Raw genomic sequence first — 23,807 nt, forward strand, 5'->3', positions numbered from 1 at the left:
CATGACACCAGCTCTGATCATCGTGCTTGTCATCTCATGTCCCACCACGTCTGCAGCCATGTGCCCCAGGCCAGCGTCCCAATGGTTCTGTTGTAAAATAAATGCCCAGCACCCAGGAGAAAAAAAAGAAAAGAAAAGAAATTGTTATAAAGGGCAAAAGGGACAAACTCACTCCCTCAAGCCTGTCTGCAGGAGCACTAGTCCCATTGTGAGGGCAGAGCCTCGTGACTTCATCATTTCCCAAAAGGCTACCTCTTAATACATTACATTGGCTGCTCAGTTGCAACATAAATTTTGGAGGCACAAACTTTCAAGCCATAGCATCACCCATGTGATCAAGGAAGCTGATGTTTGAGATCTGCTGCTCAGCTGAGCTCTCAGCAGCGTCACACTTAAATCAAATTGCTCTATATTCCTAACCTGGGGACTTTGAGAAAATCACCTCCTCACGTTTTCCTTTCTTCATCTGTAAAATGATAGCAACTCTTACCTCATCAGGATGTTCTTATGAAGATTTAATGAGCTCATGTAAAGCAGAGTAAGTATTCGCTCTTACACCCACCACAGCCAATCTGTTTGGAGATCCAAACAGCCCTGGAGAAGGCCTGGTGGCTTGCCACATGCCTCCCTCCTCAGCTGCAAGGTACAGCCCATGACCCAGACGGAACCAGTAGACATTCTCCCCCTCAGGACTGGCTCCAGGTGGGCATGTGCTCTAAGCAGAGCCAGTCACAGTGGATTCAGACTTTGGCTGAGAAGTCTGGAACAGGGCCACTGTCTCCTCCCAGCACAGCACACACAAGCCTAGAAGATGCTGGCATACTGGGACCAAAGCAGTGCTGACCTTGTTGACATAACATAGTTTCTGGTAAAGCGTCAGCTGGACTCTCACCTGAGTCCCTTGTTATTTAGATCAATTTGAGCTGGGTGTTCTGTTATCTCTAACCCAGTCCCAACACACAAAATAAGTCCTAGATGGCAGGAGGCTTTTAAGAGCCATGCAGCCTGGGTCCCCAGGGAAAGCAGCTGTGAGAGGGAAGCAAAGGCAGCCCTGGGGAGCGCTGGTGAGGAAGGGAGATGTGCGCAGGATTGGAGAGAGAAGCTGGGTTGCAGTACAGGCCAGACAGCTGTAGCCAATGCCCAGGGGGTCCTGGGGCTAAAACAGCCCTTCAGAATGGTTCCGAGTGGACCAAGATGTCTGGGCCTTTGCACATCACACGGTTGTTGAATGTAAGGTGCGGGACCTCGGGCCAGGGGCGACCCCTGCAGGAGACCCGCCAACAGTGCCCTCACATCCTCGCTGGAGGGGCACCTGGGCAGAGCAGGTCTACAATGCAGAGCTGGCTGTAACCTCCCCTGCAGTAGGAGGAAGCCATGGAGACCTGTGAGGGGGCAACACCCAGCAGCTCTTCTGGGGAAGGTCTGGCCCCAGATGCAGTCAGCACAGCCCATTCCTGCCACATCTCCTGCAGGCCTATCTGGGGACCCCATGCACCAGCACAAACCAAACGCAAATCCAGCTTTATTCATAGAAAGGAATAACAGATTTAACAGAAGTCCCCCCTGGCCCAAGGAGCAGCACCAAATGGGAAAGAAGGAAGAGAAAGAGAAGAAAAAAGCTGTAGGCAGGAAGGCGGGAGACTGCAGACCAGGATGTGGATGGAGATGCGGCCTTGGAAGTAAACTGAGGAGGGCTCCAGGTGCTGGGGAGACAGCAGAGCGGGGGCCACAGCTCAGCCATCTAGAAGGGGAGCAGCTCATCCACAGGGATGTTGAGGATGATGTCCATATCTGGGGTGCACCTGGAAGGAGGCAGCAGAGCAGTATGAAGGACCATGAGGGTGCCAGAGCTAAAGGGTGTGGGCACACTCCCAGGGGAAGCCTGCTCTTTGAACACTGGTGCTTGCTGGAAGGCCCATCCCAAAACCTGCGACCAACTAGGCATACATACACAGGTGGGCACACACGTGAGTGCGCACACGCACATGCACAGACACTAACATCAGAAGTGGAAGAGAAATGAGTTCGGTGAGAGTGACATTCCCCTAAAGAGGACTAAGACCCCTCAGGACAATCGCTCTTCACTCTTAGGAGATGGCACAACTCACACTAAGTGCTGAGCAAGCTACTTCTCCTCCAACCTTCCTGCTTCCAGTGGGCACCTACAGGACGGCACTATGTGCCAGGCTGCAGGCCAGCCTCAGTTTCCTCTTCTGTCCAATGAGGGTGATAATCGCAAGCTCAGCCACTGGTGGGAAGGGCCCATGAGGCTACATCGAGTGCCAGCCTATGATCAGTGCGCAGGAGATGCTGGGCATTAGTCTTCCCAGTGAAAGAGCAGGAGAGAGTAGGAGTAACAGTCCCTAATCTCAGTGACAGTCCCCAATCTCAGTGACCAGCATGGACAGGCAAGAAGCTAGAGTATTACATTCTCCCTCCACTGTTTTTTTGCTTTGTTTTTAAAATAGGGTCTCCCTACCTAGGCCAGGCTGACCTTGAACTCATGGTGATCCTTCTGCCTCACTCTCAGTGCCGGGATTATAGGCATGTGCCAGCACACCTGGCTTTGAAAGTTTTCATAATAGTTTTTAAAAGTTTCATCTATACTGGTGACACTCAAATTTCTGTCTCCTGTGCATCTCTGTCCTTTGAGGTCCACACTTACGTATCTGGTGGCGGCACACAGATATCCCCTGTAAACCGCTCTGCCACTCAAGTCAAGTCTTGACTGCACCTAACCACACCTCCCTCACCCAGCCCATCTTCCCTACCTCTGGATTTGGCACCAGATCCCCCTGTTCCAGAAGCCAGGAACTAGGGGCTGTCCTTGAAGCCACCCTCTCTCTCCCCCCAATGTCTAAACATCTCTAAGCCCTACAGATTTCCCCCCTTTAATATTTCTCCAGCCCAGGGCACAGTGCCTGCCTGGCAAGCGCAAGGTCGTGAGTTTGATTCCCGGTACTGGGGAAAAAAAAAAATAAAGTAAAATATTTCTCCAGCCCAGCTGTGCTTCCATCTCTTCTGCCACCCAGTGGACCAGGCTCCTCTGGACCACTGCACCTGACCCAACTTCAAGCTCCCACTCTGGCTCCATTCCAATCTCATCTCCAAAAATGATTTTTTGGATACAAATCTGACCATGGCACCACTTAACTTCAAATCCTTTGCTTTTGGGGCAAAGTACAAACCACAGCTTGCGCACTGCCCAGAGGCCCCAGGGTCTGAGCTGCCTGCTCCTTTCTGCCCACCACTCCCCCATCACTCAGAGTTCCTTCCCACCCGTCCTCACCTCACTGCTCAGTGTGTGGCCCACAGAACAGCAGCAGCATCCAAGAACACATCTGGGAAGCAGCACCATGAGCCTCCTGCATACTGCTGGTTTGGAATCTGCTATTCAACACATTCAGTGCAGTCTCATGGGATTGCTCTGCATGCTGTAGCTGGAGTGGCTCTGCCCAGCAGCAAGCCCTTCCCACTTTGGCACAGAAAGCTGCTTCCTGTGCCTGGGACTCCCTTCCTCACACAAGGCATCGGTGAGGCTGTTGCTCCTGGCCTCTCTGCCCCCTCTACTCTCTGCTGCTGCAAAAGGGGTGGACTACCTGAATAAGGAGTCTGGAAAACAGGGGCCTCAGAAGCCCAGTCCCTTGTCTCAACCACAAGCCCCTCACAAGGACCACACTTGCCTCTGTTCCCAGGGCCGGATGTCCAGATCCACCATGGCTGGGTGGCTCAATCTGCCTCATTCTGGGTTTGGCATTAGGAAGCCAAAAGGTCTGCAGACATAAGCTGCATTCTCTCACGTGAGCTTTAGCGGAGTATGAGTGGTGAGCTAGCCTACACTGGGCTTGCCTCTTTCAGTCTTAGCTCAACATGTGCAGAACTCAGGTGAAGGCAGTAGGTGCCATCTTATGATATCCCCAGGGACCTGGCACTGCCCTCTGGCATCATTCACCCTTCACTTCTCTCCAGCTCCTTTGCCTGGGGAGCCCTATGCCACATCCTCAGGGAAACCTTCTTGATGGCCCCATTCACTGCCCTGGGACACACTCTCCAGCACTACAGGCCTCTCCTCAGCGGTTCTTGGCTGAGTCCCAACTTGACATTTGTGCTTTATTGTCCACTAAGGTCCAGTTCACACCTTGGCTCTGTGGTGCAGTGGCAGGTTTGCTGTCCTCCACATGGTCCCTGGCACTTCATCATTGAACAGTGTTACTTTTTAAGAAAGAAGAGAGGGAAGAGAAGGAGCAGAAGAAAAGGAAGGGAGAAAAGGAAGCAGACATAGAGACACAGAAGAAAGTAAATAATTTGCAAATGCCAGGCTCTGTTTACACAGGAATCTATGGTGCCTCATGCAGAAGTCTGGCCTGGGGACTCCCAGTCTAACCACACAGGGGCTGATCCAAGAAAGGGCAGGCGAAGAACTGGTTTGAAATTTTGTAAGGCTTTTGTTTTTGGTTTTTTTTTGTTTTGTTTTGTTTTTCTTCCGGTATCAGGAATCAAACTCATGACCTTGTGTTTGCCAGGCAGGCGCTGTGCCGCTGAGCTAAATCCCCAGCCCCTAGGTTTTTGTTTTTGTTGGAGAGAAGGGAGGCTGAATCAAGGTAATCCAGGTCAGCTTTGAACTTGCTTTGTAGGCCTGCCTAAACTCAAACTCACCATACTCCTGCCTCAGCCTCCTGAGTGCTGAGATTACAGTCATGCAGCAGTGCACCTGGCTGACAAATGATTTCAGAAGAAAAGAAGTTCTTCCATTGGGGCACAGAACCCTGTATCTTCTAGGCCATGACTTTTCCTTGGAAAAAATCACCCCACTCACTTCTGCCTTCTCAACAACCCACCCAGCTGATACAGGGAATCTGAGAACCAGAGGCTCCTTAGAGATGACTTAAACTAGCTTGCTGTGTCCCAACGGGAAAATGAACCCCAGGGATGGGAAGGTCACACCTGCCTGTGGCCAGTGACAGAGCTGGGGTAGACACACAAGCCTCCTCCCTCCCTGCACCAGGCTCTACCATCTACACCAGGCTGCCTTCCTTGGGAAGAGAGCCTCGTGGAGCACAGTTTAAGAGGCAGCTGCACAGAGAGCACATACTTGGGTCTCCGAAGCAGAACATCCTCAAAAATGACTTCCCGCAGATCCCGGACCTGGGCCTGGAGTGCTTCCACGTCAGCCCTTAATGTGGGCATTGTCCCCTTCGATTGGTCAATAAGCTGAAGAAAAAGCACCGCGGGGGAGAAGTGAGATGCCAAGTGGCCCCAATCGAAAGGAGGACAGGGTGAAATGCACAAGGTGCAGCAATCTCTGGGGAAATGACATGGCCTCGTCACGGGGACATGCGGGCCTCCCGGGGCAGGATGGGCAGGCTCCCAAGTTACTGCCACACTTGATGGTGCTGAGAAAGGTGAGGGTCCATGGGGAACAGAATCTCATTGCCTGCCCTGAGGATAAATGGCAGTTGGCTGGGGAAGGGCACTCACTGAGAACCCGTGAAGGTGTGAGATGATTAAAACCCATGTTGAGGGGGCTGGGGATTTAGCTCAGCGGCACAGCGCCTGTCTGGCAAGTGCAAGGTCATAAGTTCGATTCCTGGTACCAGAAAAAAAACAAAACAAATAAAAATAATAAAAATAAATAAATAAATAAAAATAAAACCCATGTCGGGGGTGGTGACACCAAAGCTTGTTAGCACTGACAGAGCATGGGGCTCAGGGGTGAGAACTGAGGGGTGCACAGTGGCTGAGCGGGAGATGCCTGAAGACACTGATAATGGCTCACAGCCAGTGATGGTGGCCACTGAGGCAAGGCCTAGACCAGCATGAACCCTGTTCCCAGACCCATGGTGAGTGACAGGAAGCACTGGCAAGGAGAAAGCCTGTCTCCCACAGCCTGGAAGGGACCGTGGCCTTCCCATCCACTCACTTCTCTGCACTTGACCATGCATTTCTGCTGGTACTGGCTGTCCTGGATCACCTGGCGAAGGATCTTGTCACGAGGGCGCTGGGTTTTCTGTGGACAAAGGAGAGGTCTGTCTCAAGTGCCTCTTTCTGGGCAACAATACATGGCAGATACAGGGCAGGGGCAGCCCAGAGGGCTAGAGGTGGAAAATAAGGAAATCAGGACTGGGGCAGCACTGACAGCAGCTGGTGACTAACCACCACCCATAACAACAGCTGGTGACTCACCACCACCAGAGACCTCCAAACTTTTCTCTTTTTCTCCTGCTTTCTGTTGGACAGAGCCTTCAGCACCATTCTGCGCATCTCACCGAGGTTATCCAGCTCCTCCTGGGGGCCAGCATTAGGGGTGAGCCGCCAGCTCCACTTCCCACGTGCTCCAGGGCAGTGGCAAGCACCCTTACCTGCTGGTTGTCCTTTACCTGCTGCAGCTGGCGCACAAGGCTGCTAATCTGCACTGACCTGATGGGGTATTCATGGTCCATGTACGTGCTCAGGAAGCTCACCAACTCCTGGGTGTTCTTGATTCTAGCGTTCAGCTGCTCTGCCTGCTGTTCCAGGCCTGGGGAGAGGCAGGGAGAGGAGGCTGGAGGGACAGGAGCAGGGCCTCCCCTCAAAGGCTACTCCCAGGAGACTAGGCCCTCCTTAGTCAATGGAGTAGGGTCTGAGCTGAGGTGAGCTCACAAAAGGCTGTGAGGAAGTGAAAAGTTAGCCCCCAGGCAGCACCCCAGGCCTGCAAGAGGGCCGGGCATGGTGGTGCACACCTGTAATCCCAGCACTCAGGAGGCTGAGGCAGGAGGATCGTTGCAAGTTCGAGACCAAGCTGGGCTACAAAGTGAGCTCAGGGCCAGCCTGAACTACATAGCAAGACCCTATCTCAAACAAAAAAGAAAAAAAAAAAAAAAAAAAAAAAAAAAAAAAAAAAAAAAAAAAAAAAAAAAACAACCAGGCCTGCAGGAGGTGAGGCAGTGCTGGGAAATAAAGAGAAATAAAACTGGTGCCATATCTTTAGGCCAGTGAGACCAGGGAGAAGGGTGACACTGGCTCCCAAGACATGATCCCTGGCAGGACTGAGACAAAGTCTACCCTGCCTTCCCACATGGAGGGGGTCCCCCATGTCGGAGCCTGCCTGTCACACCCAAAAAGCATCTCATCTGCTCAGGAGCAGGAAGCCACAAGCCCTGCAAGATGAAAGCCAGCAGACCAAGGTCACTCCCAGAGGGACCTTGACAGGGAACAGCCAGGTTAGGACTGGATTCTGGCTTCAAGCTGTAGAACCTTCACGAGGCTCCTCCACCTCCCTTAGTGTCCTTCTCCTCATCTGTAAAATGGGAGAAGAGTCCCTGCACCACAGGCGGCTATAATGACTGAGTATACACGGACCAAGAAAATGTAGGCACCTGGAGCCTGGAATGTGCTAAATTCTGAAAAAATTAAGCTCTAAACTCTGTGTCTCAGTAATTCCATCTGCCAAGGAGGGAAAAAAGGGGCTAATGGGCTCTGAAAGGAAGGTGCAGGTGAATGCCCTGCAGCTGTCCTCCCCAAAGGGTCAGGGGTGAGGGCCAAGAAGCCTGCCCCCAGGGTTCTTACTGTTCTTCTTGCGCTCCTCCTTTTCTGTCCACTCCTGAAGCTCAGACTTCGACTTCTGTAGCTTGTTGTTTGAGTACTCCAAGATGTCCATCATGTTCTGCAGGAGTAGTGGGCTCAGCTCACCCCAGCCTCTGCTGGCCCTCAGGCTCCCAGCCAGCTGTGGCAACTCACCACACCCTCAGAGGAGTCCCCAGTCCCAATCCTACTCCCAGGACCTGCAACCTGGCCAGAAGCTAGATAATAGTCACTTCCTATCCTTCCCCCAACAAAGGCCCTCCTTGATCTGACCCAAGTCGACTCCTCCCTCTTACCTTTCTATCCGGCCTTATACAGCATCATGTGGATCCTTGAGTCAGCTATGCTGCCTCTCACCCCAGGCTCTGGCACCTGTTCCCTCGTCAGTTTAACACGTTCTCTGCAAATCTCAGCCCAGCTATCACTTTCTCCAAGAAGACTTCCTGGTGCTCACATGTCTAGATTAGCGGTCCCCTCTGGGCTCTGCAAGTCCCCCACTTTCAGCACAGGACACACACAAGGCTTTCTAACTGCCTGTGGCCCCCTGGAAAAAGGGCTTGATATGGATGAGGTGTCTCACAATTGCTGTTCCAGAGGTTCATAGGGGACATCAAAGATAACAACAACAAAGGATAAATGGACCAACAGGAAGATTTGGAGAATGTTCTGTTATTTTCTTGGGCTGTATGTCCTTGGCCTTGAACCCTGCTAAAATTCCTATGATGAATTCCTGGTCCCTCAGTGGGACTGTATTTGGGGACAGGGCCTTAAGGCAGGGGACTAAGGATGGGCAAAAGGGTGGGACCTCATTTGGCAGAGCTGACAGCCTCATGAGAAGACACCAGTGCTCACCCCATCCACACAGAGGAAAGGAAGCCTGGAAGTCATAGCAAGCCAGCCTCAGGCAGGCCAGAAGAGAGGCTGCACCAGAACCTAACTGCCAGCCCAGGATCTTGGACTCCCAGTCTCCATAACATGAGAAATTAATTTCCGTTGTTGAAGTTGCCTGGTCCATGACATCTTATAAAGCAGCCGGGGTGCTTCCTCATCAAGCTCAGTGAGGACTGAATGATGGATACAGCAACTAATACATCCCTGAGGAGCCTCAATCTCCTCTGCAACCCTCAGACTCAGTGAGCTCCATCCCACTCCTCCCTGGGTAGATTGCCAACAGAGAAATTACTTCATTCAGCTATTTCCCTGTCTCTTCTCCAGCCCCAACTTCTGGGCCACTTGGGAACCTCCTGCCCTCTCACCAATGTCACCACATCCCCCTAGGGAGGCAGAGAAGCTCCCTGGGCTCTGTAAAGTCATTCTTCCCCTCAGACCAAAAGTGTCACCCCCAGGCTGCGCATGCTCAGAGTATGAAGAGCACAGACCCTGGGGTCAGACTGCCTGGGTTCAAGTGCCAGCTCTGATCCTTGCTAGCTGGGTGACTCTAAGCGAGTCACTTATCCTTTCTGCCTTTTCATTACTTTATATGAAGGTGGGATAGTAACAGCACCCCTCACAGAGTTGTTGTAAAGACCATGTGAACCTGGGCTGGGGATTTAGCTCAGCAGCACAGCGCCTGCCTGGCAAGCGCAAGGTCATGAGTTTGATTTCCAGTACTGGAAAAAAACAAACAAACAAACAAAAAAGACCATGTGAACAGATGTAAAGCACTTAGTATTACGCTGTGAAAGCATCTGCTGCAGCAGCCATGGCTGGAAGAGTAGTACCAATGGCTGGAACAGTGGCAGCTACTTCCTCTTATACAGGTACTATGTGTGGTGCCTACAACTTCCCTTTGAGGGGAGCACTAGTGTGCCCCACTTTACAAAGCCCCACTTGGACATGATTCCAAGCCCAGGTAGGTGGCCAGAGCTCACCTGGGGTCACAATGGGAAGAGAGCTGGGAGCTGAGAAGGTGCAGGGCAGGGCTCACCACGGCAATGTCCTCCTGCTGCAGCATGGCCCGCACTTGCAGGGCTGTGCTGGCCTCTGTGTCCAGGATGGTCCTGACCACCTCCTCATTCTGCTCGGTGAGGAAGTGCTCATGTTTGCAGATATCCTGGAGCAAGTTCCGCTGGTTCCGTAGCATCATCTGTGGCCATGGACAGGAAAGTGAGGTGGTGCTGTGCTGGGGCCAGAGACTACAGAGCCTGGGGATCTTCCCTCTCACCACCTACACCCCATGCAGCCTCCCAGTCAATGTATCCCATGTGGATCAGGGGCTCCCCACTGTCTGTGCACAGGGTGCCTAAAACTCAGTCACTCAGGGACCCTTGTATCCCCTTGGAAATGCGCACTTTCCAGAGTCTCACGTCTCCCAGGTGGGAAGGCGTGGTTCACTTGGTGGCACATCACCATTTAACTGACAAATATTAGTAGGAAAATAAAGTTACAAGTATGGTCAAGGGCTTCCAAGAATCCATGAAATATTCTATTAGGATGACAGTAATGGTGATGATATAATGATAATAACAAACACCCCAGATGAATAAGAAAGTGACAGCGGATGGGCCGGGTCTGGAAGAGAAGCAAGAGAAGCTGAGTGGGTGGTAACAGCCATCATTTCCTGGCCCATCATGAAAGGCCCTTGTGGAACAATGATGTGAGGGGGTAAGTGACTTGGCCAAGGTTACATCCCACAGGTAAGAAAACAGACAATAATAACAACAGTAATGACCACTGTTGAGGGCCCACTACATGCCAGGGCAGGCGCTATGCAGGTGACACATGGCATCAGTTCATCCTCCACCCTAGGCTCACAAACTCACTCTGGTAAGTGGAGGCTCAAAGAGCTTACATGATTGTTCAGTGTCACACAGCCAAGTGACAGTGCTGGAATTGAAGCCAGACTTCTGAGTCCCAGGGTCCATCTTTCCACACGCTAAGACAAGATTTCAGTGGGCTTAAAATTGCCAGGAGTGGGTGAACCAGGCAGTGACTATGATTTGGACATCAGGCCTACACACACCTTGCTCCAAATCCCAGTTTACCACTTACCCTCTAAGGAAACCTAAACAAGTTCGTGACCCTCCCAGAGGCCCATCATATAAATGCTGCCAATAACCTATACATGCTCCAGAGGGCTGCTGTAAAAAATGAACGAGATAAAATTCACAGTCAAGCCACTTAATGGCACTGCCCAGCATGCTCACTGTGCACTCCATGAACAAAAACGTACAAGTCTCTCTGGCGCTAGCCCTCTCCCCTTGGCCTACTGGTTCTCTTAATTCTTTCTGCTCTTCCTCATCTGTCCTTTGCTAGAACCTACACCTTCCCAGCCCTCAGCTTCTGCATTCCTGATCTCCCAGGAACACGCAGCTATGCTGAGTACTGGGTACTGAGCACTTCGTCAAGCACTGTACCCTTACCTCTGCATGGCCTCCACCAGGAGGGCGACTGCAAGCCCCAGGCACTTACGACAACGGGACCTCAGCATCAGAGGCAGGAATGGACCATGGTCACACACAGCAGAGCCGTTGTCCTTGGGGTCTGGTCTCTTAGCTACTCCACTCTCTGGCCGCCCCATCTCCAGCAACATCTTGTGGAAAACACCCTCCTCCAGGGCTGGGTCCACAGCTGCCGCACAGAGGCTGGTGCCAGCAACCTGCACCATCAGCCCATGCCCCACTCCCGGCCGAGTCTCTAGCAGCAGGATGTAATGACCTCTGCTCAGCAATGGGTTCCTCTGATCACCAGCACTAAGGTGCAGCCCTGTAGCACATCTCAATCTGTAATTACAGCTTATGATTCTGTTTCCATATTTCCCAACTTGTTTCTCTCCTAGGACTGTCACCTAACTTAACAGACATTTTCCTATTGCCTTCTTGTTTATCTCCTTCTACTAGTGTGTCACAGCCAGGAGGACTGGGCTGTCTCTGCTCTGTCATACCCAGATGGCCAGCACATAGGACAATGCCTGGAGCTCTGTGAGTAGGGGATGGATAAATTAATGGGAAACTATTCTATGGGGGTTTTAGGGGAATATCTTGTTTTGAGGTACTTGGGATTGAACCCATAGCCTCCACACCAAGCTACATCCCAGACCTTTTCTATTTTTTAATTTTAAGAGAGGGTCTTGCTAAGTTACTAAGTTGCTCAGGCCAGATTCAAACATGCCATACTCCTGCCTCAGCCTCCCAGAGTGCTGGGATTACAGATATGTGCTTTTCAAAATTTATTTAGGATGTATCTTCTAAGCCCCATAACTACACAAACTCTGAATGTCTTGTTCATGTCTGCATCCCCAGTACTCGAACAGTGTCTGGCACATATTAGGCACTCTCAAAGAATTCAAGGTGAAACCAGACATAGTAATATACACCTGTGATCCCAGCACTCTGGGAGGCTGAGGCAGGAGGGTTGCAAATTCAAGCCTAGCCTGGTCAACCGAGGGACTTAAGAGTGACCCTGTCTCAAAAATTTTTTATAAAGGGGGGGATGTAAGCTCATTGTGAAAGTTCTGTGTTCAATCCCCCAAAATAATAATAATTATTTTTTAAAGGGTTAAGGATGTAGCTCAGAGGTAGAACACACCTCTGTCCCATCTCTAACACTACAAGAAAAAAATAATAATATCTACAGAGTCTGAGTCTTCCCAGCTCACTCAGCACAAAAACGCTGGGCAAGGCCAGGTCCCGGCCTCCAGAGCCGCACGCTGGACCCCATCTTTTCCACCACCCTTACTCCAGTCACGCCATCCCACGGCCTCTGCACTTGGTTGTTCAGCCTGAAGCACTCCTCCCCCAGCTGTCCACAGCTGTTTTCTCATGGCCTTCGGGTCTCAAAGCACCTTAATGCCCTTCCCTGACCACGCTATCTGCAGTGGTCACTGCCACCCTTGCTCTGTGCCTCTCTGGCCCTAAGCTCATTCTTCCGCCTCCCTACAGCTCATACCATCACCAGCCACACACACTTGTCTTCACTGCTGACCCCCACTAGAATGTGAGCTCCCGAGGTCAGAGACCACATCACTGGTGAATCCTCACACTCGGAACAGGGCCCGACACACAGCAGGTGCTCAATAAACATCTGTCGACTAAATGAATGAATGAGTGAACGATTACAAGAGACACTATTAAGAACTGGCTTAGAGCATAAGGTTTATATTTCAGTCGTCCAAGTTCATGGTTCTGTATCAAACAAAAACACATAAACCCTTCCAAGTTGGCATAAAAGTTACATCAGAAACTAAAATCCTCTTCTTAAGAATGCTGAAGCCCTGAAAAATAATTTTGCAAAATTGAAGGCTAATGTAGGAAAAGTGATTTCAAAGCAAATACTTATTCTCTTTTTCTTTACAGTCACTGTTCACTGAACCATCACAAACTTTCTTGCCAGGAGTGGTGGCACACACCTATAATCCCAGCCCTTGGGAGGCTGAGGCAGGAGGATCACCACGAGTTCAAGGCCAGCCTGGGTTACACAGTGAGACCCTGTCTCAACACCCCCTCAAAAAAACAACTTTCTTGGAGAAGTTAAGCGTTCTGTAGTATTTTATAGTATTTATAACATTTAGTATCTATAGAATCCATAAAACAATGCATCATAAAAGAAAAGTAGGCACAGTGGCCTCAGCTGATGGAAAACGTGATGGGGAGCGTCCATGGCCTGCGTCAACGCGCACTGTGTTCCCCAAGGGTCAACAGACTGGAAAGTTTACAATAAGCCACTAGGCTGCGTTCCAAGTACAGCGTAACAAAATGTGATTCTGCCTTTTCCTGAGACTAAACACAACAGCAACAGCTTTGTTTAACCGGCTTGGCCTCCTGGCTCTGTCATTTTTGGCTGTGTGCCCTAATGCAAGTCACTTCTCTCCCTGAACCTCAGTTTCTCCTCTGTGAAACAGGAAGGAGACAGCGTGCCCATGGGGTTTCTGTGAGGAGGAAATGAGTCTGGCAAACGCCTGGTGCTCAGAGCACGTCTGCTGCAGCCCTGGCCTTGGCCCTGCCCGGGGCCAGGCCCGTGGGAAGATGCCCCTCATACCCTCATGAGCCGGGATTTGGCCGGCATCTTTCCTGGGGGTGGTTTTTCCCTCAGGCGCCCTTCTTGTGGATTCTGCAGCTGGCTTGTCACCGACGAAGTGAGCTTGGAGGACACTGCTGGGGACAGAGAGGAGAAGACAAGGAGAGGGTGAAGGAGCAGGCAGGCCTGGGGCCAGTTCCCAGGGAACGCAAGGAGAGAGGTTCCAGGCACTGCCCCACCCACTCAGTGGGCAGACACTGCGATGCTGGACAGAGGACAAAACCCACAAGAGCTCCAGGCCCCACTCTCAGCCCAGGGGAAAGCAGTGACTGTGCAGATGGACAGGGAAGTGGAGGGGCAGAGGGCCAAGGCAGACTCCTCTTTAATTGTAAGCATCTGAACCTTGATTCAACAAGCTGCCCAGGCTGGTCTTAAACTGGCAGCAATCCCCCTGCCTCAACCTACCAAGTCCTGGGATTGCAGGAGACGCCACCATGCCCAGCTGCAAAGTACTCTATTAAGGCTGAATCTAACAGAAACATTAGACCTCCTACGCCCAACTGTCCAGTCAGAAGAGCTAGAACTCACTCTCTGTGCCCTGCCAGCTGCTGTCACAGCAGGGGATGGCAATTAAATTAATGAAGGATTATAAACACTTTAGCATCCTTCCCTTAACAATCATGTCTAAAAGAACCCACAGGCCGGAGTTCAAATCCCTGCTCTCCCACCTCCAGAACTGATGGAAACGTCAGGCAAGGCAGGGTGAAGAACAAGACTAAGGAAGAAGACACAGCCTCTTCCTAGCTCTGAGACCTGTGTGGGCCACAGGACCACTCTGTTCCTCAGTTCCTCCATCTGTAAAGTGGAAATAATCATCACAACTACTTCACAGGGTTGTCAAGAAGATTAAACAAGAAGTTACTCTGCCTTCAAGTGTTTGGAATAAATAGCACCTGCCCCATCTCCAGTGCTGGACACAGTTTGTAACAACCTGAGAATTGGAACCACAGCCCCAGAAGGAGGCACAGGAGCCAGGCAAAACTTCACTCTGCTGCCTCTTAAATCCTCCATGAGCTGTGGCTCTGCTGGACAGGAGTGATAGTGCTGGAGCACAGGTGCAGAGTCCCTGATTCCTCCAGCCCGGCCCACACCAGCATGGGCAGTGCTACCCAGAGGAAGAAGCTCTGTTCTCAGTTGCCACCAAAATCCCAGCTCCAGATATACCAAGTGCATTTGGGGAAAATAATTAATACTATTTCTTTAATGGATCAAGAGCCTTAATCCTGGGAAATTTCAATAATAAGTTCTGAGGTGATGAAGTAAATTAATGTTGCTGGGCATGGTGGTGCACACCTGTAACCCCAGCATTCGAGAGGCTGAGGCAGGAGGATCATTGCAAGTTCAAGACCAGCCTGGGCTACAAAGTGAGCTCAAGGCCAGCCCGAACTGCATAGCAAGACACTGTCTCAAAAGGACAAAAAAATAATAATAATGTGTTAAATGTATGAATATCTGCACTTACCTGGTATGTAATTGTATTGTATAAGAGACAACAATTAACAAGTTAATCTTGTGTTTTAATTTTAAACATACAAATGGGATTTTGATTTAAGTTGAAAGCCTTAAGAAACTCTTATTAAATGTGAGTAATTTATAGGAACTTTTAAGGGAACATAAGGTTACCCACACATGAAGTCTATTTATTTGACATATAAGACTTCTTTAAATATCCAAAGGGTTTTTGATAATCACACACATACTTATTTAAAAATGAAAATGAATATATTAAATTTTAAAATGTACCTGAAAAGGTTTAGGGGAATTTAACCAAATTCCAAAATCCTCTTTACAAGTATTTATAAAATTTGTAAGACTCACAAGCTGAACCTAAATGCTTAAGAAAGACTTGTAGCTTTAGTAATATTTATTTTCATTTGTGGTAGTAACCCTGATTTGTCTTTTTTTTTCTAATTAAATGTTAGAGATAAGTTCAGATTCACCCACAGTCTGAAGAAATAACACAGAGATCCTATGTTCCCTTTACCTAACTTCTCCCAGTAGCAACATCATGTAAAACTACAGCTCAGTGTCACCAACAGGATACTGACACTGAGATGGAGAAGATACAGAACATGTCCACAAGCACAAGGACTCACTTGCTGTCCTCTACAATGACACCCACCTTCTTCCCATTACTAGTGACCCCCAACTCTGTCCCTAAGCTCTAGAAATCATTAATCTGTGAGCCAGGCATGAGGGCACACACCTGTAATCCCAGCATTCGAAGGCAGAGGCAAGGGGATCACTGTGAGTTCGAGGCTAGCCTGGGCTACAAAGTGAGCTCAAGGCCAGCATGAACTGCAGAGTGAAACCCTGTCTCAAAAAGACAAAAAAAACAAAAAACAAAAAACATTAATTTGCTCACCATTTCTAAGATTCCATGTATAAATGGAATCATACAGTGTGTAATTTTTGGGATTGGCTTTTTTTATTCAGCATAATGCTCGGAAGATTCACCCAAATTTCTCAATGTATCAACAGTTCTTTCCTGTTTATTGTTAAGGTAGTCTATGGTATAGGTATACCATTGCTGGTCTAACCATTCATCTGTTGAAGTACATGTAGGTTGTTTCTAGTTTTACAATGTAATGAATAAGGCTGTTTTGAACATGAACATTTTCATATCAGCTTTTGTGTGAACATAAGCTTTCATTTCTCTGCAATAAATGTCCAATACTGCAACTGCTAAAACCAGGCATGGTGGCACATATCTGTAATTCCAGCACTCAGGAACCTGACACAGGAGGGTCACCAATAGTTTAAAGGCATCATGGGCTACATAGTGAGTTCAAGGCCAGCCTGAACTACATAGCAAGACCCTGTCTCAATAAAGAAAAGTGTAACTGCTGAGTCATATGGGAATTGTATGTGGAATTCCATGAGAAAATTCACCACCAAGTGGGGCATGAAGGTGAACAACTATAATCCCAGAACTCTGGAAGAATGAGACAAAAAGATCTCAAATTCAAGCCTAACCTGGGCAACTTAGTACCTCATCAAGACTCTGTCTCAAAACAAAGAATAAAGAGCTACGGTTGTATCTTAGTACAAAGGCCTTAGGTTCAATCCCTAGTATCACAAAAAGAACAAAGGAAGGAAGGAAAAAAGGAAAAGAACTTCACTACCATACTCATTTCTTCCAAAGAGCTGCACCAACTTACATGCCCACCAGCAATGCATACATACATAATCCAGTTCTAGAGGTGGCTGGTCCCACTGCCTCCCCAGGTCAGCAGAGCCCAGTGGGAAGCTCAGCTTCTACCCATTCAACACCAATGGGGCACAACAGGTGGTAGGCATTAGTGCTGTCTACAAGCCGACCTTACATTCCCCCAAGTCCGGGGCCATCAGGCAATGTGAGTAATTATACACACAAGTATCTATGATGTTTATTTCAGGATACTAAAGGAATATTTCAAATATCTGTTATTAAAAGGAGAGCTGGAAAAAATAAATAAATTAAAGGATAATTGGGCTGGGGCATGGTGGCACATACCCAGCACTTGAGAGGCTGAGGCAAGAGGATCGCTGTGAATTCAAGGCCAGCACAGGCTACAAAGTGAGTTCAAGGCCAGCCTGAACTGCATAGTGAAGCCCTCTCTCAAAAATGACAAAAAAAAAGTATGTTGGGTCTGATATGGTTAAGCAACAATGCTTTATGTGGATATTCTCATTTAATTCTCAGAACAATCCATCTGGTATCCCTACTTCACACATGAGAAGCCCAAAGCTCAGAGAGATTAATAACTTTCCCAAGTGAATCAATGGCAGAGCCAACATTTGAACTCAGGTCTTCCTGTGTCAAGGCATCAGAAGTTCCTTGGAAAACAAGACAGTGATGTGGCAGAGATGATCCTGTTCACCAAGCCATTTTTTCCCCTCCTTGACCCATAGCTCGAGTACATTTCCCACCATTCTTTGTGGTTAGGGGTGGTCCCATGACTTGAGTTATAGCTCTTGGAATATATGTAGAAATGATATTTCAAGTGTGGGCCCCCAAAAGAACTGACTACAAAATCATCTATCTTCTTACTCTCTTTCCTCTCTGCCATCTGGACATCAAAGAATCCAGCAGACGACTTCAAGACTGCCAAACATCAGAGCCAAGGTCAAAGGATCCTGGACTCTTGAATGACCATTTGAAACAGATTATAGTGGTACCTTGGTTGTCAAATGGCTGTAAGCTCAAATTTAACATGACTTAAACAGCAAAGTTTGAAAAAAATCTGCTCAGTGTTTGCAACTTTGCTCAGTAGTCCAATTAAAAATCTGACTTGAAAAAACCTACAGAACAGAGTCAGTCACAATGACATCTTGCCACAGGCACAAAGGGGCAATAGATGCTTCAGTCTAAGTGCCAGGATTACCTAGACAACATAGTGCTTGTGTTAGAATGTTTAAATATTCATAATTGTGGGGGGGGGGTTGCACTTTAATAGCATAAAATATCATAACCATGGGGCTGCAAAGAAAGTTGGTGATATAGCAATAAAGTTAAGAAGGAAACTGTGAGAACTACAATACAGTTAAAGAAAAAAACCATTGCAAACTTTCAGGAAGATGGTGGAGTGATGAAAGGCAGAGAAACAGACTCTCCAAGATTTGGTGTCCAGATGCTGGGATATACCAATGCGAAGAATAGAACAAGGAGGGAAGTTGGTCCTCAGGAGCCAGCAAGGATCTGAAGTGAGAACTGAAAACTATAGGGAGAGTGAAGGGACCTCCATGCAGAGGAAGGAGGTGGCAAAAGTCACTTTCTCCCTGAGCCCTGGCTCGCTGCATGGTGGGAATGGCTTGAACCTGCAGAGACACAGTGACTACTGGCAACACCAGACTCCTCCACTGAGATGAACCAGTGGAGCAGAGCAGTGGACCCAGAAGACTGTAGTGGCTGGTAAGTTATTCAGGTTTGGACATCCCCAAGGAGAAGGTGATTAGCCAGTAGCCATTTTAGAAAGAGGTCAACTGAGCTCGGAACTCAGAGCAGCTGCAGGCTAGCTCCATCTAGTGGCTCCCAGTGTCAGGATAAGGCAGAGCCAAGTTCAAGTGGGCAGGAAGTCAAGGAACTGAGTTCAAGCCATACAGAGCCAAATTCAAGATGGCAGGAGGCATGTGGAGCACTGTAAGCTGAACAACTTGGGATCCAGCCTCATAGCCAATAACCGGCCTGAACTTCAGTTGAACTAAAGGTGCAGGCTTGCTGGGATTATCCACTATCCTGCCAAAAAACTACTGCTGGCTTGCTGGGGTGAACCAGCATGAGTCAAGGCTCTGTCTCATTACTCTTTCTACCAGTGACAGCAAAGCCACACCCTGAAGTGAAAATTTTTCTTTTTTTTTCTTTTCCCTTGATTGTTTATTCTAGTTTTTATGAGTGTGAACATTGCTTCTAGTTTCCTTGTTGTTGCTCTGTTCTTTTACTTTTTATTTCTCTTTCCCTCCTATATTCTCCACCAGTTTCTCAAAGTTTGAGTAACCATTCTTTGTCCTCCAGCCTTGCTTCTAATCTCTTCCTTTTCTTCTATTTTTCTATTTTTACCCCCTAAACCCTTTTAAATTTTCTCCCCTGGGGGTAAAATCACCATGTGCAGGGCATATTTACTGCATACACTTTTCTGGTTGTTTTAGATTTTGTTATATAACTGCAAATATAGTCCATACAGTTAAAGGTAGCAAATTAATAGTTACCAAAAAATTTTATCATTTTTTTAGGGAGTGATTGATGCTATTGTTATTGCTAATTGTACTACTGTAGCCAAGGTGTCATAATTGTTCTAACCTGGTATGCCAAGTATGTTCTACCTGGAAAGCCAAGACTGAGATTGCCTAAAATCATAAATAATACTATAAGCCACTGCCAAAGAACCAGAGACTAAGCCAACTAGACAGCAACTTCTCATCCCCAATAAATTGAAGAGGTAGAATCTTGTAACAGACTCAAAACCCAAAAGGCAGCTTCACTTGGAAGACATCTCTGAGACGTAGTCATTTCCTAAGAGTTCTAAATACCAAAAATAAAGCTATCCACTATAGATATTTTACAAGCATCAATACAGGAATTCACCTTAAAAAAAAAAAAAAAAAAGAAAGAGAAAGAAAATGAGAAGACACTTAAGCAAGATGTAATCCCAGACTTGCACCTCACCCAGGGCAAACCCAGGGGGTAGCAAGGTAGAATAATTCAAACACCACCTACCTGGACTCTGAAGTGGCAACAGTGGAAGTAACAAAGCAGATGAATGAGGCTCTAGAAAAAATCAAATCAGAAATAATCTCTCAGATATGATGACCATAAGAAAAGATACAGTTAGTGACTCTCAAGCAGATACAGATAAAAAAAATTACAGGAGTTTAGGAAAATGATGGAAACCATGAATGCCCTACATAGGAAAAAAATGGAATCCAGGAAATATATTCAAACAAATATCCAGATTAAAATGTCACTGACAGTATACACAGCAGAGTGAGTCAATGTGAGGACAGAATATCAGATACAGAAGACAGGATTGCAGTAAATAATTATCAAAAGAAAAATTTCTTAAAAATAGCAAGGGATGCTGGGGATATAGCTTAGTGGCACAGTGCCTGCCTGGTAAGCATGAGGTTGTGAGTTCAGTTCCCAGTACCGCCAGAAAAAAAAAAAAAAAGCAAGAGACCACCAATAAAATCATCCAACAACTCCTACTCATGCAAAGCAGCCTCAAAAACATAAGATTGATTGAGGCCAGGTATGGTGACATACATCTGTAATCACAGCACTTGGGAGGCTGAGGCAGTCACTGCAAGTTCAAGGCCAGAAAGGGGTACATAGTGAGTTTAGGCCAGTCTGAACTACATAGTGAGACCCTGTCTCAAAAAAAATAACAAAAAAAAGATTGATCAGAGTCAATGGAAAAGTACAAAATAGTGCAAACAACATAAAAAATCTGTTCACAGAAGTAATGGCAGAAAACTTCCCAAGTAGGGGGAAACAATTTGACATACGATTAACTGAGGCCTATAGAACTCCAATTAGCTATGATCAAAAAAAATCTATGTGAAGGCATATAATAGTCAAGGTTCCAGAAATTCAATACAAGAATAGAATATTAAAAGCTTTTAGAGAAAAGAAGCAAATCACCTATAAAAGAAAGCCAATCAGAATCACAGCAGGCTTCTCAACACAAACCTTCAAGTCAAGGAGAGCTTGGAGCAAAGTATTTCAAGCCCTAGAAGAAAACAATTTCTAACCACTTTGAAGATATCAATATGTAATACAACAAGCATTGTTAATTTCCTACCACTTTGTTTGTAACTCTGTATTGTCTGTAATGTTCTTTTGCTATTTTGTAAAAGGTTGTCTGTCTGATAATGTTTTCCTCCTTTTATTTTTAAAATAAAATTTAAAAAAGAAAAAGAAAACAATTTCTAACCCAGACTGATGTACTCCACAAAACTATCTTTCAAAATTAATGGAGAAATAAGATATTTTCATGACAAAGAACACATAAAGAAATTCATAACCACCAAACCAACACTCCAAAATGTTCTGAAGTATATTTAAGAAAGAGATAACAAGAACTACAACACTAGGAGCCCAAACAGAATGAATGCACCAGGAAATGCAAGTAAACAAAGGGTGGAAAAAGGGAACCAATACCAGGAAAAGAACATAGCAAAGATAAATCAATACATATCAGTTATAATCATTAATGTAAACAGTCTCAATTCACCTATAAAAAGAAATAAGAAAGAAAAATGGATCAAAAAGCAAGACCCAACAGAAAAAAAAAAAAACATTTAATTCAAAAAGAAATGCATAGACTGAAAGTCAAAGGATGGAAATTAATACTCTATGTGACAGGAATCCAGAATAAAGCAGAGGTAGCTATTCTATTTGTAGACAAAGTGGACCTCAAGCCAAGACTGATCAAGAGAGACAAAGATCACTACATCTTTATAAAGGGAACAATCCAAGAAGAACAAGTAACAACCAAATATATATGCACCAAATACCAGTTCACCCAACTATATAAAACAAATATTAACAGACATAAAAAAATCAAGTAAACACTAAAGAAATTGTAATGGGGGACCTCAATACCCTACTATCACAAATAGATTAAGTAGGCAAAAAAATCAACGAAGAAATATCAGAACTAAACCAAATTTTTGGACAAATGGACTTAGTAGATGTCTACAGAGTGTTCCCCTCCACAACATAAGGATACACATTCTTCTCAGCTGGACACAGGACATTCTCCAATAATAGTCCATATACTAGCTCATAGAATATGCTTAAGAAATTCAAGGAATTCAAATTATCCCATGCATATTATAAGACCATTGCACAATGAAGTTGGAAATTAAGGACAAAAGAAACCACAAAAATTTCATAAACACATGAAAATTAAATAACGTTTCCTGAACAACCAATGGGTCACAGATGAAATTAAAGGAGAAATGAGAGAGTTTCCACCATTACATAATAATGCCATTACAACATATTAGAACATATGGGGTATAATTAAAGCAGTGCTCTGAGAGAAATTTACAGTATTAAATTCTCATGTCAGAAAAACAGAGTGAGCTCAAATAAACAACCTAGTGTTGAACATCAAATTTATGAAGAGCAGGCCAAGTGCAAAGTTTATGCAGGGAGGAAACTATACAGAGCAGAAATTAATGCAATTGAGACAAAAAAAAAAAAAAAAAAGAATCAACAAATCCAAGAATTTGTTCTTTGAAAGATTAAATCAATTGACAAACTCTTAGTCAACCTTATCAAAAAAGGAAACACTCAAATCCATGCAATTAGGAATGAAAAGGGTAAAATCACAATAGATCCTGCAGAAATCCAGAAGATCATCAATACATACTTCAAGAACCTGTATTCTAATAAGATGGAAAACACAAAAGAAATGAACAGATTCCAGATACTTATCAATTCCTAAAGCTGAATCAAGAAGATATAAAAATTCCAAATAAAGCAATATCAGTGAATGAAATTGAAGATGTAATTAAAAACCTACTAACAAAGAAAAGCCCAGGCCCTGATGGATTCACTTATGAATTCTATTAGAAATTTAAAGAATATCTAATGCCACTACTTCTCAAACTCTCTAATTAAATTAAAAGGGAAGCGATACTCCCAAACCCATTCCTTGAAGCAAGCATTACCCTGATATCAAAACCAGAGAAAAATGCAATCAAAAAAGAAAACTACAGGCCAATCTCACTAATGAACATTGTTGCAAAAATCTTCAATAAGATACTGGCAAACAGAAGGCAGCAAATCATCAAGAAGATTGTACACTATGAGCAAGAAGGATGCAGGGGTGGTTCAACATATGCAAATCAATAAATGTTATACACCATATCAACAGAGCCAAAGACAAAAACCACATGACCATCTCAATAGATACATAAAAAGCATTTGACAAATCCAACATTCATGACTAAAAAAAAAAAAACCTACAAAAAATTTAAATAGATGGTTTTTATCTCAATCTGATAAAAGCCAGCTATGACAAACCTACAGTTGACATTATATTAAATGGACAAAAACTGAAAGGTTTTACTCTAAAATCAGGAATGAGATAAGTATGGCCACTATCACCAGTCTTATTCAGTATAATTCTGGAAACATTAGCCAAAGCAATTAGACAAGAGAAAGAAATAAAAGGAATAAGGATAGGAAGAAAGAAGTTACATTATCATTATTTGCAGATGACATAGAAGAGCCCAAAAATTCCACTGAAAGACTTCTAGATTTAATAACCAAGTCTAATAGCATAGCTGGATACAAAGTCAACATTCAAAAATCAGTAGCACTCCTGTACAGAAATAATAAACTCACTGAGAAAGAAATTAGGGAAACAACATCTTTCATAATTACATCCAAAAAAATGAAATACCTAGGAATTAATCTAACAAAGGAAGTGAAAGACCTTTACACTGAAAACAACAGGGAGAGCGGGGAGTGCCGGTTTTTGGACTGGCAGCTCACTCCCGGCCTCATAGTTCCCCGGAAGGAGGGCTTCCGGAGCACAGGGAGCCACAGGTGGGGAGCGCCAGTCTTCTGGCTGGCTAGCTTCCTGCCTCGTAGCTCCCGGAGGGAGGGCCCCCAGCGCACGGGGAGCCTCGGGCAGGGAGCACCGGTCTTTGGGCCAGCGGCTCACTCCCGGCCTGGTAGTTCCCCGGAAGGAGGGCTTCTGGCACACAGGGAGCCACGGGTGGGGAGCGCCAGTCTT

General features: G+C 46.3%; 1 protein-coding gene across 6 annotated transcripts in view; it reads right to left on the minus strand.

Moving 5' to 3' along the window:
* LOC102019006 (chromosome unknown open reading frame, human C20orf96) overlaps nucleotides 1-23,807 on the minus strand; it is a 27,792-nt gene continuing 3,985 nt past the window's right edge. Inside the window, exons 4-12 of one of the 6 annotated variants that reach the window (XM_013510031.1) lie at nucleotides 19,772-19,822; nucleotides 13,537-13,652; nucleotides 9,488-9,646; nucleotides 7,546-7,642; nucleotides 6,360-6,517; nucleotides 6,184-6,285; nucleotides 5,921-6,007; nucleotides 5,093-5,211; nucleotides 1-87 (exon numbers count right to left, since the gene is read on the minus strand). In XM_013510031.1, the coding sequence (XP_013365485.1) occupies nucleotides 30-87; nucleotides 5,093-5,211; nucleotides 5,921-6,007; nucleotides 6,184-6,285; nucleotides 6,360-6,517; nucleotides 7,546-7,642; nucleotides 9,488-9,646; nucleotides 13,537-13,652; nucleotides 19,772-19,822 (947 nt within the window). In that variant the 3' untranslated portion in view covers nucleotides 1-29. Of the gene's footprint in view, nucleotides 88-1,506; nucleotides 1,803-5,092; nucleotides 5,212-5,920; nucleotides 6,008-6,183; nucleotides 6,286-6,359; nucleotides 6,518-7,545; nucleotides 7,643-9,487; nucleotides 9,647-13,536; nucleotides 13,653-19,771; nucleotides 19,823-23,807 lie in introns of those variants that run through there. The other 5 variants (XM_013510030.1, XM_013510029.1, XM_013510032.1 and 2 more) reach the window with 5 other exon arrangements.

The sequence above is a fragment of the Chinchilla lanigera genome, unplaced genomic scaffold (genome assembly GCF_000276665.1).
Source record: "Chinchilla lanigera isolate Chin_1 unplaced genomic scaffold, ChiLan1.0 scaffold00196, whole genome shotgun sequence".
NCBI classification, from domain to species: Eukaryota; Metazoa; Chordata; class Mammalia; order Rodentia; family Chinchillidae; genus Chinchilla; species Chinchilla lanigera.